This window comes from Dermochelys coriacea, chromosome 6 (genome assembly GCF_009764565.3).
Source record: "Dermochelys coriacea isolate rDerCor1 chromosome 6, rDerCor1.pri.v4, whole genome shotgun sequence".
Taxonomy (NCBI): Eukaryota; Metazoa; Chordata; order Testudines; family Dermochelyidae; genus Dermochelys; species Dermochelys coriacea.
The window spans coordinates 114347093-114368107 of NC_050073.1; the positions used below are offsets into that span (position 1 = coordinate 114347093).

Consider the following 21015-nt stretch of genomic DNA (forward strand, 5'->3'; position numbering starts at 1 on the left):
AGGCCTTGCTGCATTCAGTGTTGCAAAACCTACCTGATTTATAGCCTAAGTCTCATTTTCAAAAGGTATTTAGGCACTAGAAACTAAAATCCCATTGACAGTTAATGGGGTTTAGGCTCCTAAGTACTTAAATCCCTTGTGAAAAATGAGATTTAGGCTGCTGAATCAGTTAGGTGTTGCAACACTGAGTGCAACAACACCTAAATACCTTTAAAAATTGAGCCTCAGAGGCTATGGAGGTGGGTGTTTGGTACAAAACTTAAATTGTATTATTGCTATGGGCAACTTTTCTTTAGTTGGCTTTCCACTGAGTCCTATTAAAATACTCTTGTATCTTGACTATAATACCTAACAGATCTGAAATTGAAATGTATCCTTTTTGTGCCTTGTCTTCATCTTTAAACTGGTTCAGAGCTTGGGGGAAAAAAAACTCAGTCACGAACTAAATCTTCCAGATGGGGTGGAAAAATACTTGGTTTGATACACCCCAAAGGCTTGCCTACTTAATATCCATTGGTACACAGTTCTGTCCTCCCGAAGAATAAATATATCCTGGTACACTGAAACAAACTCACTTTAATCTGTCTATTAATATTTGATAGAATAGAAATAGAGGGAATTAAAATTCATGCTCTTCTTGAAAAGCAGATGGTGAACTGATTCTGGTTGGAGTCCATTCTTACAGTATCAGCCTAACAACCATGCTTTTGTAAAGAACAAATAGCATACTATCTTTGAATTGAGGGGTGTTTATTTGGAAAGTGGGGTGTGAAAGGTAGGTCTTGAATGCTGTTGTGTTGCTACATCCTCAGAAGAGCTTTAAGTTACAACAGTAACAAACTATTTATTGAAAGTAGTAAATAAGATTTTTGAATGGACACACGATAGATATTTCATGAAACTTTGTTAAATCCCATTAGAAAAAGAACACTTTTGTGTGCACAACACAGGCCATAATATTTCGCTGTCACACCCTGCATTGACCCCAATGACTTGTTTGTCTAAAACATATCTGCCTGATTTTAAGACATTAAGTAATGGAGAATCCACAACATTCCTTTGTAACTCTTCCTGTATCTATAAAAAATAAAAAGTGCCTTATTTTTAATTTGAATTTGTCTAACTTTAACTTCCAGCCATTGGCTCTTGTTGTTGTTGTTTTTTCTCCTCTCAATTAAAGAACCTGTTAGTACCTAGTATTTTCTCACTGTGAAGGTACTTAGACACTGTAATCAAGTACCTCAATCATTCTGATTAAACTAAACAGATTGAGCTGTTTAATGACAGGTTTCAGAGTAGCAGCCGTGTTAGTCTGTATTCGCAAAAAGAAAAGGAGTACTTGTGGCACCTTAGAGACTAACAAATTTATTTGAGCATAAGCTTTCGTGAGCTACAGCTCACTTCATGGAATGCATCCAATGAAGTGAGCTGTAGCTCACGAAAGCTTATGCTCAAATAAATTTGTTAGTCTCTAAGGTGCCACAAGTACTCCTTTTCTTTGAGCTGTTTAAGTCTCTCACTGGAAGATATTTTCTCAACCTCGTCTAATCATTTTTGTTTTTTTTTTCTGGCACCTTCTCTAATTTTTCCACATCCTTTTTAATGTGTGGTCACCAGAGCTGTATGCATTATTCCAGTATCTGTATCACCAATGCCCCATAGAGAGATCAAATCACCTCCTTACTTCTACTCCTCACTCCTACACAACAGTACTAGTGGTGGTTTCATTTTATAGATCAGAACAGCTGCTTCAGCAAAACATGTTGAGAAAATGGGACAAACTTGCAGTATAATGGTAGTCTGTTAGATAAAATATAGAGGAAGACGTCTTTCGTTTCAGGACACATCCCAATTTTACATTGTAGTCACTTAATTTCTAACATGATGATGTAGATTTTATATTCTGCCACATACCCCTATAAAGGTCAGTTCTCAAAGTCATAACTCCTGAAATATTATGGGCCTGCCTGCCTGGAGTCTTCTGCATCAGCCTAAGGGTGGTAGATGTCTGAAATTTCAAAGTCCAATCCCTGGCTGCTAGGAGGGAGAGGAGCATGCTTGCTTTCTCTCCTCCAGGCCCCTCATCAAATGGTTGGGAGGAGGGGCGATAGGGTTTCTGGTACTGTTCTGCCTGCAGTCTTGTGGCTGCTGCTATGGAGCTGTCATTCATACCCTACTCTTTTCTTAGCTTTCTGCCCTTACCCTAGTTTCTGTTTGGGTCCTTCTCCCAAATAAATACTCCAGTTTATCTGCTTCTTATAATTTCTGTGAGCAGCAGGAAAGTATAAATGACCTGATTCTTAGTTCTTACAGGTTTCAGAGTAGCAGCTGTGTTAGTCTGTATTCGCAAAAAGAAAAGGAGTACTTGTGGCACCTTGGAGACTAACAAATTTATTTGAGCATAAGCTTTCGTGAGCTACAGCTCACTTCATCGGATGGATTTGGTGGAAAACACAGTGGGGAGATTTACACACACACACACACACACGTATGATAAAACCCATTGTTTCATGTTCTCTGTGTGTGTATATAAATCTCCCCACTGTATTTTCCACCGAATGCATCCGAGAAGTGAGCTGTAGCTCACAAAAGCTTATGCTCAAATAAATTTGTTAGTCTCTAAGGTGCCACGAGTACTCCTTTTCTTTTTAGTTCTTATAGTTGCCTATTAGTGAAAACTGACATGAGTCTGGTCAACTTTTACTCTGTGGTAGCAAAGCTTAGTACAGCAGCCAAGGCATTGGGGCTTTCTGTCTAGACTTAAGAAAATAACTTTCCATTCACGTCTGAAAGTTTAATGATCTCTGCAATCATAAGCTCTGTAAAAGCTGTCCTAGTTTAGCTAGAAGAAACTTCTCCTCCCTCAGAAATGGCAAGATCAGAATACTGTTTCCCTCAACTACTTTGGATGCTATGGCCTACTTCTGGGGGATAGAAAAAAGGGGCACAATGTGAATTTTAATGTGATTAAATGGATTAAAATAAATTTGTTTAGTTCTCAAACATAGAATTACTGTATACACACAACAAAACTACACTTGGAACCCTTTTCTCATGCTAGAACCCTGGCTTTAGAAAGAAGGTTGAAAAAGGTCTAGCTTTTTTTTTAACTGAGAAGGAAGGGAAAATATCTTTTTTTTTTTTTCTTTTTTTTTTTAAGCAGAATTTCCTTTTCACCCATACAGAAAACTGGAGTCTAAACTAAAAGAAATGGGTGTCTAGAGTCCTCTTTGGAACTCCCCTCCACTCTGACCCTGGGTCATAATCTTCCAAGACAGATTGTCTACTTATGAATCTTTTCAAACAATGATTAAGTGATTAAAAACCTTGGTATTCAGTCAGAAGGGGAAGAAGTTCAAGTTGGGCACTTCCAGGGAAATATTTCTGTGTGAATCCAATCAGAAGCTTGCTAATCTACTTTAAGGGATGCAATTAAAGCAGAATGGGTATTTCCCAATAAAAACAGGAAGCTTAATATATGATATATGAACATCTTGGGATTTGAAAAGGAAAAATCAGATCTGTAAAGTAAATATTGCCATACCTTCATTACCTAAGGAAACGACAATACTTTGGAGCATTTGTTTCTGAGGTCAAATAGATAAGTCTCTGGAGAAATTGCCAGCAGTGGCCAGACATTAGTTTAAACTTTTTTGCCAGCTCTGTTATGACATTCTCATTATACTTAAAAGACAGCATACCTAGCAAATTTAAAGTTGTCATAAAAGAATTCCTCAGCCTCTCTCTTATATTGGATATATTCATGGATACCCTGAGGTTTTTAACTGGAACTATAATGCCTGTATGCAGAAATCAGACTTCACCTTTGCTTGAGCTGATATCCATGGTGAAACAGTTGCTAGCTTTGAAAAAATTCTTATAAGGAAAGGTGGGGAGGCTTTTTGGGGAGAGTTCTTGTCAGTAGTGGCTTGCTTAGTAGAAAATTGGTCATTACCACCATCCAGACTTTAAGAAAGATTTCAAGACTTATTTAATTAATTTTAAAAAAAGTTATTTCTATGCATCCGATAAAAAGCTTATGCGCTAATAAATTTGTTAGTCTTTAAGGTGCCACAAGTACTCCTGTTCTTTTTGCAGATACAAATGAATACAGCTGCTACTCTGAAACCTTAATTCAGTTGGTTCAGAAATCCAAATAAAAGATTCTAGATATAAGAAGAAAACAGTAAAACACTAGTCTAGTCCATCTGTGGTCTTAAATAGATTTTTTTCTTTGATTTATTTTCATGGATAACACTAGAAACTGTAAATAGCTACCAATGAGTTTGAACAAATGGAATTCAAAGATGAGTGAATAGGAGAATTACTATACCAGTGGCCTTTCCATGGCAGAAAATTTCTTATCTGTTACCTTTTTCTCCTAAACAGCATGTCATCTAATCTGTCATTCATTAATATAATTTCTACACATAAAAAATGTTAGCTAAGGTTCATTAAAGGAAATGACCACTCTCACAAACCCTAAAAACCAAAGAAATGTCAATTATGATATTCGTTTTTAGCCTACCATAACCCTTATTCATCACACTCGCCACTTTCACTAACAGACTCCTCCTCTCTTTGAATACCATCTCCAACATGTTCAGTAACAGTACAAATACCTCGTTCCTCAGAATCTCATGTACTGTGAAACCTTAATTCTGACATCTGCAACATGTAAATGTCTATTGAACATCAGTGCATTGTTGAAGTGTATGATGTGGTGTTCTATCATGGAGAAGTATGTGGTTGGAGTTAAAGTTTTGAGGTGAGATTTGTGGTAACATTTTAATTTTAGCATAAGATTAGTTTTTAATAAATATAGGGGCCACCTCTGAAAATATTAGTTTAAATGACTTGCTCAGCATCATGTAAGAAATCTGTGGTAGAGCTGGGGATGGAACACAGTTCTCTAAGCTCCTAGATCAGTAGTTCTCAAGCTCCTGCCCACAGGCCGCTTGCGACCCAATCGGCACAGAGCTGCAGCCCATATGACATCCTCAGGGCCATACAGGTAGTATTGCATGTGGCCCACTATGGAGAAGCACTGTCCTAGACCCATGTCTTGACAACACCACTCTAAAGGGGCAAGGGGAAAAGCATAGGATCATGTAATTAAAGATTATCATTCACTGTGTGTCTCGCAGTGTCTTATAGAGGTAAGATGCAGGAGTAGCCCATTTTAAAGAAAGTATAGCCAAGTATGAAGACTTAGTCTAATCTTTCTGCAAGACAGCATGGCCAAATAGATTAAATTGGTTTCGGTTGCCAGCTGTGCCAGAAGTGATCTTGGGAACCTTTCAGCTCTTCACACATTTCCTCTGTGAAAATATTTTGAATGACACTTGTGTACCTCCTGAGGTCTTGCTTAATCAGAAGAGCAGTGAAGCACACCTCTAGTATGTGGATGTAATAAGATTTGAACTCCTCATCTCCTGGATGACAGTGCACGTTTCCATAGCGGAATTTCTCATATACTGATCTGGCACTTACTTTCTTAAGAAGAAAAGGAGTACTTGTGGCACCTTAGAGACTAACAAATTTATTAGAGCATAAGCTTTCGTGAGCTACAGCTCACTTCATCGGATGCATTTGGTGGAAAAAACAGAGGAGAGATTTATATACACACACACAGAGAACATGAAACAATGGGTTTATCATACACACTGTAAGGAGAGTGATCACTTAAGATAAGCCATCACCAACAGCAGGGGGGGGAAGGAGGAAAACCTTTCATGGTGACAAGCAGGTAGGCTAATTCCAGCAGTTAACAAGAATATCAGAGGAACAGTGGGGGGTGGGGTGGGAGGGAGAAATACCATGGGGAAATAGTTTTACTTTGTGTAATGACTCATCCATTCCCAGTCTCTATTCAAGCCTAAGTTAATTGTATCCAGTTTGCAAATTAATTCCAATTCAGCAGTCTCTCGTTGGAGTCTGTTTTTGAAGCTTTTTTGTTGAAGTATAGCCACTCTTAGGTCTGTGATCGAGTGACCAGAGAGATTGAAGTGTTCTCCAACTGGTTTTTGAATGTTATAATTCTTGACGTCTGATTTGTGTCCATTCATTCTTTTACGTAGAGACTGTCCAGTTTGGCCAATGTACATGGCAGAGGGGCATTGCTGGCACATGATGGCATATATCACATTGGTAGATTTCAGAGTAGCAGCCGTGTTAGTCTGTATTCGCAAAAAGAAAAGGAGTACTTGTGGCACCTTAGAGACTAACAAATTTATTAGAGCATAAGCTTTCGTGAGCTACAGCTCACTTCATCGGATGAAGTGAGCTGTAGCTCACGAAAGCTTATGCTCTAATAAATTTGTTAGTCTCTAAGGTGCCACAAGTACTCCTTTTCTTTTCACATTGGTAGATGCGCAGGTGAACGAGCCTCTGATAGTGTGGCTGATGTGATTAGGCCCTATGATGGTATCCCCTGAATAGATATGTGGACAGAGTTGGCAACGGGCTTTGTTGCAAGGATAGGTTCCTGGGTTAGTGGTTCTGTTGTGTGGTGTGTGGTTGCTGGTGAGTATTTGCTTCAGATTGGGGGGCTGTCTGTAAGCAAGGACTGGTCTGTCTCCCAAGATCTGAGAGAGCGATGGCTCGTCCTTCAGGATAGGTTGTAGATCCTTGATGATGCGTTGGAGGGGTTTTAGTTGGGGGCTGAAGGTGATGGCTAGTGGCGTTCTCTTGTTTTCTTTGTTGGGCCTGTCCTGTAGTAGGTGACTTCTGGGTACTCTTCTGGCTCTGTCAATCTGTTTCTTCACTTCAGCAGGTGGGTACTGTAGTTGTAGGAATGCATGATAGAGATCTTGTAGGTGTTTGTCTCTGTCTGAGGGGTTGGAGCAAATGCGGTTATATCGTAGCGCTTGGCTGTAGACAATGGATCGAGTGGTATGATCTGGATGAAAGCTAGAGGCATGTAGGTAGGAATAGCGGTCAGTAGGTTTCCGATATAGGGTGGTGTTTATGTGACCATCGCTTATTAGCACCGTAGTGTCCAGGAAGTGGATCTCTTGTGTGGACTGGTCCAGGCTGAGGTTGATGGTGGGATGGAAATTGTTGAAATCATGGTGGAATTCCTCAAGAGCTTCTTTTCCATGGGTCCAGATGATGAAGATGTCATCAATGTAGCGCAAGTAGAGTAGGGGCATTAGGGAACGAGAGCTGAGGAAGCGTTGTTCTAAGTCAGCCATAAAAATGTTGGCATACTGTGGGGCCATGCGGGTACCCATCGCAGTGCCGCTGATTTGAAGGTATACATTGTCACCAAATGTGAAATAGTTATGGGTCAGGACAAAGTCACAAAGTTCTGCCACCAGGTTAGCCGTGACAGTATCGGGGATACTGTTCCTGACGGCTTGTAGTCCATCTTTGTGTGGAATGTTGGTGTAGAGGGCTTCTACATCCATAGTGGCTAGGATGGTGTTTTTAGGAAGATCACCAATGGACTGTAGTTTCCTCAGGAAATCGGTGGTGTCTCGAAGATAGCTGGGAGTGCTGGTAACGAAGGGCCTGAGGAGGGAGTCTACATAGCCAGACAATCCTGCTGTCAGGGTGCCAATGCCTGAGATGATGGGGCGTCCAGGATTTCCAGGTTTATGGATCTTGGGTAGCAGATAGAATACCCCAGGTCCTGGCTCCAGGGGTGTGTCTGTGCGGATTTGTTCTTGTGCTTTTTCAGGGAGTTTCTTGAGCAAATGCTGTAGTTTCTTTTGGTAACTCTCAGTGGGATCAGAGGGTAATGGCTTGTAGAAAGTGGTGTTGGAGAGCTGCCTAGTAGCCTCTTGTTCATACTCTGACCTATTCATGATGACGACAGCACCTCCTTTGTCAGCCTTTTTGATTATGATGACCTACAAGATCTCTATCATGCATTCCTACAACTACAGTACCCACCTGCTGAAGTGAAGAAACAGATTGACAGAGCCAGAAGAGTACCCAGAAGTCACCTACTACAGGACAGGCCCAACAAAGAAAACAACAGAACGCCACTAGCCATCACCTTCAGCCCCCAACTAAAACCCCTCCAACGCATCATCAAGGATCTACAACCTATCCTGAAGGACGAGCCATCGCTCTCTCAGATCTTGGGAGACAGACCAGTCCTTGCTTACAGACAGCCCCCCAATCTGAAGCAAATACTCACCAGCAACCACACACCACACAACAGAACCACTAACCCAGGAACCTATCCTTGCAACAAAGCCCGTTGCCAACTCTGTCCACATATCTATTCAGGGGATACCATCATAGGGCCTAATCACATCAGCCACACTATCAGAGGCTCGTTCACCTGCGCATCTACCAATGTGATATATGCCATCATGTGCCAGCAATGCCCCTCTGCCATGTACATTGGCCAAACTGGACAGTCTCTACGTAAAAGAATGAATGGACACAAATCAGACGTCAAGAATTATAACATTCAAAAACCAGTTGGAGAACACTTCAATCTCTCTGGTCACTCGATCACAGACCTAAGAGTGGCTATACTTCAACAAAAAAGCTTCAAAAACAGACTCCAACGAGAGACTGCTGAATTGGAATTAATTTGCAAACTGGATACAATTAACTTAGGCTTGAATAGAGACTGGGAATGGATGAGTCATTACACAAAGTAAAACTATTTCCCCATGGTATTTCTCCCTCCCACCCCACCCCCCACTGTTCCTCTGATATTCTTGTTAACTGCTGGAATTAGCCTACCTGCTTGTCACCATGAAAGGTTTTCCTCCTTCCCCCCCCTGCTGTTGGTGATGGCTTATCTTAAGTGATCACTCTCCTTACAGTGTGTATGATAAACCCATTGTTTCATGTTCTCTGTGTGTGTGTATATAAATCTCTCCTCTGTTTTTTCCACCAAATGCATCCGATGAAGTGAGCTGTAGCTCACGAAAGCTTATGCTCTAATAAATTTGTTAGTCTCTAAGGTGCCACAAGTACTCCTTTTCTTTTTGCGAATACAGACTAACACGGCTGCTACTCTGAAACCTGTTACTTTCTTAAGGAATCACATATTGAAAATACTGTAATTTTGTGGCTTTACTTTGGCATTTTTCTTTCTACTTAAGTAGAAATTGCTAGTACTATGGAAAAGATTCAAGTATCAATCTGTGGCATTATTGGAAAGTTGAGGTCTCTGGGATTCCTGATTAGCTAAAATCCTAAGCATGTTCCCCAAGGACAACTGGATTACATAAGAGCTCTGATACACATTTTACAAGTCTTAGATTTTGTACGACTCCTAGCACCTGCAATACTCCTGTACAAACAGCTACTGTGGTCTATATTGGACACAGTTCTTAAATTTATACTAAACTTATCAGACTGATATTCTTTTTGCTATATAGGAAATGAAACTAATCTTGTAAGTATGCCATGTGTCTTGTGATTGCCTCCCTTTTTTGGCTTTGTAAAACTAATGATTCTTCTCAAACTATAAAAGGAAGCTGCACCCTATTTTGCACAATACAGTGTTTTGCAAATATGTAGTTTAAGAAAAATGTCTTGTCCTTTATGAGTTGTGAAACAGTATAACATCCTAATCTAAGGATTTCAAAACTTTTTAAAAAAGTTTAAAATTTTGTTTATTTCTGGACTCTCAGATACAGTAAATACCAGTTAAAATGAAGCATGTTCTTCCTTCCCAATAATGTAGTGTACAGAATCTTGAAAGATTTTTTCCATGTCATGTGTTCAAGAAAAGCACTGACATTCATGCTTTAACAAAAACCTTAAAGAATTAAAGTTGTCTTTATGTGGTTTGTAGAAGACAATATCATAATTTTCCAGGCTTCCTTATGTAAAGGTCAAGGAAAATAGAATAAATTCAGACTATTTTAGGTTTCACCCTAACTTTGATGAATGCCAGCATATCACATTTATTTTTATTTTGAGTGGAGTCTCCAGTGCTCCTTGGATCAATGGATAATGTTTTTGTATTGACTTGGTGTTGTCTCATTCTAGGAGTAGATTTTTATATTTGTATTAGAGATTATAATGGGTGGTTATAATAATGTAGTATGTATTAAATGTATTAAAGTATGATTTGATTATTTTGCTAGCTATTTTTTTTTAAATAGCAGAAAGGAATGACCCTTTGGGGCATTGGTAAAAATGCATTTGACAGACTGCTGGTGTCTGTACCGATGTTAAGGCAGGGACAGACCAGAACAGTCCTTATGAGTGATTATGGTCACCCTTTTGTTTTAGAATAAGTTATAATGTCTACTATGTTTTTTTTAGTATGTATTATAAATTAGGCCCTTTAGTTAAATATACTTTTTTTTGTTTTGTTTTAAGGTTTAGTAAGTAAGAGACAGAATTTTGTATTGTGTCTATGTTAATGAAATTAAAGGAATGTTGAAGGCTCAGGCCATAGTATGAACTGTTTTAATTACAAAATTTAGTAAGGTTTAATTTACAATGCCTTTTTGGCTTAACATAAAACATTGCTGTTTGTATACTTTTAAAGATCTTTGTAAAACTGTTTGTGTAAATGAAAAATATATGCATTTAAAAAAAAAAGGTGTAAAGGCCATTGTAAAAACCAAATGGTCCAAAAAAAATAGGGTAAAAAATTTAACAAAACTTATTAATGCTAAAGAACCATCAACGCACATTCATAATTAACAAAGGGCAAATTAACAACCCTGAGGTAAAGGCTGGCACTCCTAAAAACAAAACAATTAATTCAATCAAAACTAAAGCAGAATGACCCTTTTGGAAGTGTTTTGGAATGTTAACATTAAAAAATAACACCAATTAAAAAGTAACCGGTCACAAACTAACACAGCCAAATCCATAAACTTTAACCAAAAAACCCAGCAAAAACTATAAGAACCACGTGCTTGGCCCTGGGACTTTGAGTTTGTTTTGCCATAACTTTAGGAGCATTGGATCACGACCAACAGACCCCAGCTCCCCTCTGCAACCAATCTGGCTGGCCACTAAATTAATCCAGACTCTGGACTGGTAACTATAAACATCAACTGGCAGGGGGTGTGTGTGTGTGTGTGTGTGTGTAACTAAAAAGCATATGCTAACTGCTGTGTTCTCAATAAATGCGGTGTATTGCCTTTCTCCCTGAAAAAGATCCCGTGTCCTTCTTACAAGCATAATATCATCTTCTGTGTTCCTAAGGGTTAGCAAAAAGAGCAGATGAATCGTTAAGGATCCTAGATTAATGCAGATACCTTTTTAGTAAGCAAGCAAACTGAGAGAAATAGAAACTCGGCACAATTCTTTCTGTAAATCAGTAGTATTCAGTTTCCTTCCAGGCAGCTATCTTAAACAATTTGTATTTGATTGTAAACTCAGTATTGCTAACCACAAGTGATGGAAAAAATCATATAAGTTCCTCCAAAATCATGAGCTTATTTTAAATCATGAGATTTTAAAAATTATTAATTTTTTTTTTGTCTTCTAGGCTTTGAATCTTTTAGGGTTTGTGTTTTCAAGCTTTTTTTCTGGAACCCTGAGAACTAGAAATATTTTCCCCTCCTCCCCTGCACACCCCCCAGTTGGAAGCTGAGCTGCTTATGCAATTTAGTTACTCCAGGAGCTGAGGCTTATATCATGACACAATTGCAGGAGTTGCTAAAATTGGAATTAATGCATTTCATGAGCTATACTCTTAAGTTTAAAAGAAGTCAAGAGTTTGAATCAGCTTTGCCACTAAAGGGAAGAGTTCAGGGTTACTGCTTTCCTAGCTGCCTTGTACCACTACACCTGTAGCCTCAGGGGCAGCTGTAGTGTGAGCTGGCAGTTATGTAGTGGGTGCTGTCCCTTCCCCACTGGCCACACATTGCGTCACAGGGAAGGGAAGAGCGTTAACTCCAGCTGCTCTCCCACATATTTCCTGCCATACTGTGGGACACCCTGGGAGAACAGGACAGGAATTTGAATGGCTCTGTCTGAAGCTAGGAGAGTACCTAGTGAAGGATGGCTCCCCTTCCCCAGAGAGCCATGCAGATCATAAAAAGGTGCCGGGGAGAGAGCAGAAACTGAGAACCCACAATCAGTTATGTTCTCTGATCCTCTGCCCCAGAGAAGGTTAGAGCAGCCTGGGATCTATGAAGTTTAGAGTTGTCAGATCTCGTTTTAGATATTATCTGGAAAGGATATTAAATTCAATTTCAGTCTCTGCCACCTCATCCCTTTTCAGGGACCCCCTATCACAACAGCCTGCTGTGTATGGGGATAAACTCTCTTTCAGTAGGGTGCCTTCAGAGTTCTGCTTCAAGGGGTTCTATTTCCCCCTACTACTTCATTCCAAAAAAGAAAGAAGGATGACATCCGATATCTCAACAAACTCATCTGTTGCTTCAAATTTCAGATAGGTACCCTTTCTTCAATAATCCTTTCCAATAAGCCCATGAATTGGTTTGTGACACTTGACTTACAGAAGCTTATTTCCATGTGGCAGTTCATTTGGATCATAGGAAGTATCTATTTCATGGTCAGTGGACTTTGTTACCAATTCAGAAGGCTACCTTTCGGTCTCTCAACAGCTTCAAGCATGTTTAGCAAATGCCTCTCTGAGGTGATGGCATATCTGAGGGGACACGGCCTTCAAGTGTTCCCCTTTCTTGATAATTGGTTGATTCAGTGGGCACGCTTCCCAACAGAGAGATTCACATAGTCCTTCAGCTGTTTTCCCATATAGGTCTCACAGTCAACTGCAACAAATTTATTCTCACCCCTACTCAGAGAAGCAAGGTTGGACTCAGTGTTATCTAAAGTTCCTCAAGAGAGGAACAAAAATTTGTACAATAAAACATTTTATTTCAAACCTCTACAGTCAGCCAAAAAAATGCTTGAGAATCTGTCTGACCTTACTAGATCACATGGCACCATATCCTTAGGACTCCATATTCAAGACTCCACCTCCATCCTATTCAGAGGGCTAATATTAGTTTATCAACCAATCAGGCGCAGTATGGACTACTGGTAGACGTACCAAAAGTGCTGCCATCTCCATGTTGGTGGACAGACCTTCAGACCTGTCAAGGTGTTCTATTCCACCCACCTGCCCCCTTAAATTCATTGTGACAGATGTGTCAAAGCAGAACTGAGGTGCACAGTTGGACAGCCTCCAAATACAGGAGGTCTGGGGTTTTGGACGTAGTCTGTGATACAAATAAATTAGAAATCAGAACTGTATGTCTAGTTTGCAAGACTTTCCTACCTCTGCTTCCATGCACCACTGTTCAAGTCTTAACAGACAATCCAACTGTAATGGACTATATAAACAGCAAGGAGAGGAGAAATCATCTGCCCCACTATGATGGGAAGTGGTTATTTTGTTGGCATGATGTATTTTTTTTTTCATTGTGTCAGCCTGATACCCCTTCGTTTGCTGGGTGCTCAAAAAAACAATTTGGCAGATTACCTCAGCAGGAGAGGCTTAGTCACCCACAAGTGGGAGTTGAAAGACTTGGTTCAGCAAATATTTCTGAAATAGTGGGTCTCCTCAATAGACTCATTTGGCTGTTAAAATATTTTAAGGATCAAACTTGTAAAATGTGCATAAGCGTATCTGAGTTATTTATGCATCATTAAAGGGATGCTAGCAAAGGTTTAATTAGTGTTTCTAGATTTCCTTTAATGTAGTTTTGCTGCAGTAGATGGTTGACTCATGGAATAGATGGTTATAGAACATTTAAAGTGTTCTGGGATAACTCTAATTCTAAGCACTCCTTTGAATAAATATAACTTCTATTTTCCTGCACTACCACCCATTTTTTGAATAATATGCAGACAATTAATTGTTTAACAAAGTTTGTAAAACCTTCAGACAGGAAACTGTCTTTTCAACAAAACATTGCAAGGTTCTGTACAAATATTAAGTTTTGTAAGACCCTGGAGAATAGATACCCATTTGTGAAGTGGGAAAAATAAGTTAAACTCAATATTGTGTAAAACACTTTCTGATCTCAATCTATGACAACTCTTTGGATCTTCAAACTCCATAAAGTGTGTATGAGAAACCCATATAGCCATATTAATTAAAATGGTGTCTTTTGAAAAATGCTGCTTTCCCTTTATTTTTCAGTAGTTTTCATTTAACACAATACTATACTGTGTTTGCTTTTTTGGTCTCTTCTGCTGCCCGATTGCATACTTCCGGTTCCAAATGAGGTGTGTGGTTGATTGGTCAGTTCATACTGAGGTTCTGCTGTAGCTTTTTTAAAGCAGTGGTGCCTTCTCTAAAGTACCTCTATTTTTAACACACACCCTGCCCCCAATGAAGCACTGTCTTAAACTCAAGGATCTATTGTATGGTCAGCCTTATCTGCTGACTTTTCTGATTAAAATAAGTGTTCACCATTTTTGTTAATGGAAAGGACTAACTTTGATGGGCTTTGGATCAGTTTGGGGGGAGATTCTGTTCTGGCTCATGCATCAGCAGAATTGCTAACTTAGTTTCGATTGCAACATTATAATTGTTAATGTGTGAACTTGGAAAGAACCGAGCCAGAGTTTCACTTCCCCAGATAAGTTGAGAAGTGGAAATTTAAAAAAACAAAACAAACCACGTTTTTACTAGTAAACTGAGCAGAGTTGATCTGGAACTGTCAAATATGAAATCACACTTTTTTTTTAAAGTCACTTTTCAGAGAAGAAACCTGCTATATCCATAATCAATTATTTATGCTTCTGCCTTGCATAGTTGTTTGCTGTTGGGGAGAAAAAAAGTTAGATTCAGTTTCAGGTGCAAATGTTGGTCTGTTGTAATAAAATAAGCAACGGGTGTTGGTACTGTAGCTGATAGAACTTTGCGGATAGATTTTGGAAGATGAGTGATTTTTCTGTACCTCCTAGAAGAGAGCCAGTAATTAAAAATACAGTCTAAACTTTAAGTCTGTGCATGACCAGTATAGGCTATGTTATGGTTCTTTAGAAAATAAGGCTTTTCTTCTTTCTATTGTTACTTTCCACAAACAAAAAGTATTGTATGATCAGGTGAAAGATTCGAGCAAGAATTACTTGTAAAAATCTAGGCTGTATTACTACAGGAGAAGAGTAGCTGTTACTGGAGAGTAATGTTATGATGTAATAAGAAAAGGAGTACTTGTGGCACCTTAGAGACTGACAAATTTATTAGAGCATAAGCTTTCGTGAGCTACAGCTCACTTGATTGGATGCATTCGGTGGAAAATACAGTGGGGAGATTTATATACACAGAGAACATGAAACAATCGGTGTTACCGTACACACTGTAAGGAGAGTGATAACTTAAGATGAGCTATTACCAGCAGGAGAGCGGGGGGGGGGGGAGGAGGGGAGGGGGGCAAAAAACTTTTTGTAGTGATAATCAAGGTGGGCCATTTCCAGCAGTTGACAAGAGAGTCTGAAGAACAGTGGGGGGAATAAACATGGGGAAATAGTTTTACTTTGTGTAATGACCCATCCACTCCCAGTCTCTATTCAAGCCTAAGTTAATTGTATCCAGTTTGCAAATTAATTCCAATTCAGCAGTCTCTAGTTGGAGTCTGTTTTTGAAGTTTTTTTTGTTGAAGAATTGCCACTCTTAGGTCTGTAATCGAGTGACCAGAGAGATTGAAGTGTTCTCCGACTGGTTTGTGAATGTTATAATTCTTGATGTCTGATTTGTGTCCATTTATTCTTTTACATAGAAACTGTCCAGTTTGACCTATGTACATGGCAGAGGGGCATTGCCAGCACATGATGGCATATATCACATTGGTAGATGCGCAGGTGAATGAGCCTCTGATAGTGTGGCTGATGTGATTAGGCCCTATGATGGTGTCCCCTGAATAGATATGTGGACACAGTTGGCAACGGGCTTTGTTGCAAGAATAGGTTCCTGGGTTCCTTGTGTGGTGTGTGGTTGCTGGTGAGTATTTGCTTCAGGCTGGGGGGCTGTCTGTAGGCAAGGACTGGCCTGTCTCCCAAGATCTGTGAGAGTGATGGGTCATCCCTTCAGGATAGGTTGTAGATCCTTGATGATGCGTTGGAGAGGTTTTAGTTGGGGGCTGAAAGTGATGGCTAGTGGCGTTCTGTTATTTTCTTTGTTGGGCCTGTCCTGTAGTAGGTGACTTCTGGGTAGTCTTCTGGCTCTGTCAATCTGTTTCTTCACTTCAGCAAGTGGGTATTGTAGTTGTAAGAATGCTTGATAGAGCTCTTGTAGGTGTTTGTCTCTGTCTGAGGGGTTGGAGCAAATGCGGTTGTATTGTAGAGCTTGGCTGTAGACATTGGATCATGTGGTTTGATCTGGGTGAAAGCTGGAGTTATGTAGGTAGGAATAGCAGTCAGTAGGTTTCCAGTATAGGGTGGTGTTTATATGTGACCATCGTGACCACCATAGTGTCCAGGAAGTGGATCTCTTGTGTGGACTGGTCCAGGCTGAGGTTGATGGTGGGATGGAAATTGTTGAAATCATGGTGGAATTCCTCAAGGGCTTCTTTTCCATGGGTCCAGATGATGAAGATGTCATCAATGTAGCGCAAATAGAGTAGGGGCATTGGGGGCCGAGAGCTGAGGAAGCATTGTTCTTAGTCATTCATAAAAATGTTAGCATACTGTGGGGCCATACGGGTACCCATAGCAGTGCCGCTGATTTGAAGGTATACATTGTCCCCAAATGTGAAATAGTTATGGGTGAGGACAAAGTCACAAAGTTCAGCCACCAGGTTAGCCGTGACATTATCGGGGATACTGTTCCTGACAGCTTGTAGTCCATCTTTGTGTGGAATGTTGGTGTAGAGGGCTTCTACGTCCATAGTGGCTAGGATGGTGTTTTTAGGAAGATCACCGATGGATTGTAGTTTCCTCAGGAAGTCAGTGGTGTGTCTAAGATAGCCGGGAGTGCTGGTAGCATAGGGCCTGAGGAGGGAGTCTACATAGCCAGACAAGCCTGCTGTCAGGGCGCCAATGCCTGAGATGATGGGGCGGAAACCAGGATTTCCAGGTTTATAGATCTTGGGTAGCAGATAGAATACCCCAGGTCAGAGCTCCAGGGATGTGTCAGTTTGGATTTGGTCTTGTGCTTTTTCAGAGAGTTTCTTGAGCAAATGGTGTAGTTTCTTTTGGTAACCCCCAGTGGGAACAGAGGGTAATGGCTTGTAGAAAGTGGTGTTGGAGAGCTGCCTAGCAGCCTCTTGTTCATATTCCGACCTATTCATGATGACATCAGCACCTCCTTTGTCAGCATTTTTAATTATGATGTCACTTCTTGGACACTACGGTGCTAATAAGTGATGGTCACATAAACAGCATCCTATACTGGAAACCTACTGACTGCTATTCCTACCTACATGCCTCCAGCTTTCATCCAGACCACACCACACGATCCATTGTCTGCAGCCAAGCTCTACGATACTACCGCATTTGCTCCAACCCCTCAGACAGAGATAAACACCTACAAGATCTCTGTCAAGTTCTTGTCAACTTCTGGAAATGGCCCACCTTGATTATCAATACAAGAAGTTTTTTCCTCCTCCCCTCCCCCCCCCCCGCTGCTGGTGATGGCTTATCTTAAGTGATCACTCTCCTTACAGTGTGTATGATAAACCCATTGTTTCATGTTCTCTGTGTATATAAATCTCCCCACTGTATTTTCCACTGAATGCATCCTATGAAGTGAACTGTAGCTCACAAAAGCTTATTCTCAAATAAATTTGTTAGTCTCTAAGGTGCCACAAGTACTCCTTTTCTTTTTGCGAATACAGACTAACACGGCTGCTACTCTGAAACCTGTTATGATATAATGACAGTAATAATTTAAACATTTATATTATGGTAGCAAACCAGGTTAGGGTCCCATTGTGCTAGGCACAGTATGAACATGCAGAAAATGACAAAAAGCTTGCAGTTTAACAAATAAGAGAATAAGGCCTTGTCTACACTACAAAAGTTTTGTCGGCAACAGCTGCCTTTTGCTGACAAAATGGGAGGTGTACACACTACAAAGCTACTTTTGGTGGAAAAACTCTGCTGTTTTGCTGACAAAACCACCTCAACAAGAGGCATAAAGCTTTTTGTGACAAAGTCAAAGCGACAAAGCGTCAGTATAGACACTGCTGTTTGTTTTGTCGACATAACTGGCTTCCACCAGTATCTCTCAATGTCTGCGGTGACATCCCTGCTCACTGTTTTGATCTCTGCTGCTCTGCATGTATGCACCCCTCCCCTGTCAAAGCTCATAGAAGTATCTCACAGCTGAGCGTGCTGCTCAGTTTGGGGAACAAAGAGCAACTTATTAACCAAATCGTGCTCCTGTTCTGCCCTGCATTAGGAAGAGTGGCAGGCAGACTGCTGCTGGCAGGGGAGGGAAGACATTCCTCAGCACAGAGAGCTCACAGAACTGCTCAGGATACCGCTCTGGGCAGCTGAGGAGGCTGTTGGAGCACATGGAGGAAACCACGGAACCACAGGCAGGCAGCCAGAGTGGGTTGCTTCAGGAGAGACTGCTGTGCCGAGCAGATCCTGGGGCTGACATGGCCTCAGAATAGGTCGGTCAGCCTGCTGTGTCCCCTGCCCCAGACACACCACTGTCTTCTCCTTCCCCTTGCCCTTCAGTTGAAAAGTGGCTGACAATCTACTAGGATGCCCCTGGAACGATGACATTGAGAAGCCTGCATCATGTGATGCTGTATCTACCCCATGAGGCATTGCAAATCCTTCCCAAAGCAACCTACAACCAGTTGCACAGTGGCATAGCTACTCCAGTGTACTGCTGTCTGTGTTGATGCAAGAGCTGTTAGTGTGGATGCACTTTACTGACACAATCAGCTAGTGTGGACATGCAATAGCTGTTTTAATTAAAAAGGCATAACTTTTGCCGGCAAAACTTCGTAGTATAGACAAAGCCTAAGTGGACAGACAAAAGAAAAAAATAACCAACTGCTTAGCTTGATTATGAGAGAGACCAAAAGCAAAAAGTAATTAGACTTGAATATTAAAATCTGATGCAAACTTCCAAAACAAAGTTGGTTGGGTCTGATGGTAATACTATGTGAATAGTGCCCAAAATGTTTTAAACTCTGTCTACTGTCAAGAACCCACATCCTTACTCAGAGCCATCCCTTGGGTAGGGTGAATCAGGGCACTTTGGGGGGCCCAGTGGGCCAGTGCGATTGGCCAGCATGGTCGGTCCCGGAACGGACTAATCGGTCACTTCCACTCCGGGCCTCACACCCCTGTAAGGATGGCCTTCTCCTTACTGTTACATTATTATAATTTTATTACATATCTTCATAATGTTATAACTTTGTATGATGCTTAATTGATTAAAAAGACATGGTTCTGCCCAACAGGGCCTCTACTGTGAATAGAACAGAAGAGCAGACAGAGCAAGAGGGTAGAAAAGAGAGACCGGGGTTAAAATAAATGGATCCATATAGTAAGGAAGTGATGTAAGCTCTGACACTTAAGTAAAAACTGAGCCTAGGGCAAGAGGAGAAACAGTAAACAGCACCAGCATCTGAAGCCCTGATGCAGCAAAGCACATAAGCGTGTGTGCAACTTTTAGAACTACTAAAGTGCTTAAAGTTAAGCATGTGATTTAGTTCTGTTGACTTTTTTAAAGTTGCACACATGCCTAAGTGCTTTGCTGGATCAGGACTGAACTTGTTAGTGGAAAGTAAAAGTTTTTGAAGTTGGCTTTAAAAGAAAAGTTGAGGGCATTTGAGACCTGATTCAAAGCCCGTTGAACTCAGTGGAAGCAAGTTTCTTGGGATTTGGGAAGTGGAGAATTATCACTGGAGTGAAAGTCAATTGACAGGAGTTGAGTTTAAGGAGAGGAAGAACAGACTCACTCAAGATGCTTGGAGAGAAAGGGAATGAGGGAGAGATTGTATTGGTAAGGAAACAAACAATTTATGCTTTCTTTATGATAGGGAAAATCGTATGCAGTGATTTTTGTAGCACCAACATGCTGGAACTCCTTTTTATGGAGATTTAATACATCCTGGAAGCAAGTAATGTTTCTGTAAATCAGAGAGCAATGTTCCACTCCCCTCCATCTGGGCTGTAGGCTTTAGCTAACTTTATTAGAACTGTTTTGTGTACAGTTTTAAATGGTATTTGAAATATGAGATCTGAGTGTGGTGTAGCTATTCATTGCTAAATCATTTTCATGGAGTATACACTTATGGCTTATGATTCTAATACAATCTTTTTTTTTTTTTCCCCAGTATCCCCTTATGTATGGTCTGATTCTTGTGATCGGTTGGTGTTCTCTGGTTTGTTTTAGTCGAATTTACATGGGAATGCACTCAATTTTGGTAAGAGAAACACCACATGTGAAATCTGTTTCTTTACATAAAGATGACATCATATAACTGCTTTCATATGCCTCTATAATATTCAGATATTTAAACTACAGTAAGGTATCTTGTGCATTGTGGTAATCTGAGGGGCTTTTTTTTCAGCATATGTTACTGTATGTGGATCCAGTACTCTGTTGTTTAAATTTAAATTAAATAAATTGTTTATCATTATATAATTGATTAGAAAACAGAAAAACTATACGGTCTACAAAAATTTTACCTAGTAACTTTATAAGTGTACAGAAAAGGCAGCTATCTAGAACCCTAGATGCTTTTGACATAATTTTTAAAAATAATTAACTAAAAGTAGCAAAATATGTGCCCTTATTAAGAGGTAATAGTTTATTGCTGATTAGGTTTTTAACTAAAAACATTTTTATCACACATACTTAAAAACAAAATACATTGTATAAAGCATTTTTCACATAGTAAGACTGTCTGAAGAACCAATATTATGGTTAAAAATTCTGTATCAAGCTTATTAACTTATATAAATTAGTTACACAATTAAAATTAATTGCCACTCTTGTTTGCAGTTTCAGTGCAGAAGTGAAGGACTAATAGGCAAAGGGACAAAATTGCCCTCTTCCTCTCTGATAGTTCATCCAGAAAAGGGTTGAAGTACTTTGTTAGGACATGAGGAAACCTTTTCATGCTCATTCAGCTTTCACTTGTCACCTTGGCACTTTGCAAAAGCATCAAGTTAAATCTTATT

At 40.1% G+C, this 21015-nt stretch overlaps 2 protein-coding genes across 2 annotated transcripts in view; both read left to right on the forward strand.

The window, feature by feature from the left end:
• The window catches only part of SGPP1 (sphingosine-1-phosphate phosphatase 1), a 47805-nt gene that overhangs the window by 19454 nt on the left and 7336 nt on the right, over positions 1 to 21015 (forward strand). The window contains exon 2 of the mRNA XM_038405820.2: positions 20166 to 20255. Coding sequence (XP_038261748.1) covers positions 20166 to 20255 — 90 coding nt within the window. The remainder of the gene's footprint in view (positions 1 to 20165; positions 20256 to 21015) is intronic.
• Positions 1 to 21015, forward strand: part of WDR89 (WD repeat domain 89) — a 116857-nt gene that overhangs the window by 18544 nt on the left and 77298 nt on the right. The gene's annotated exons all lie outside the window — the stretch shown is intronic.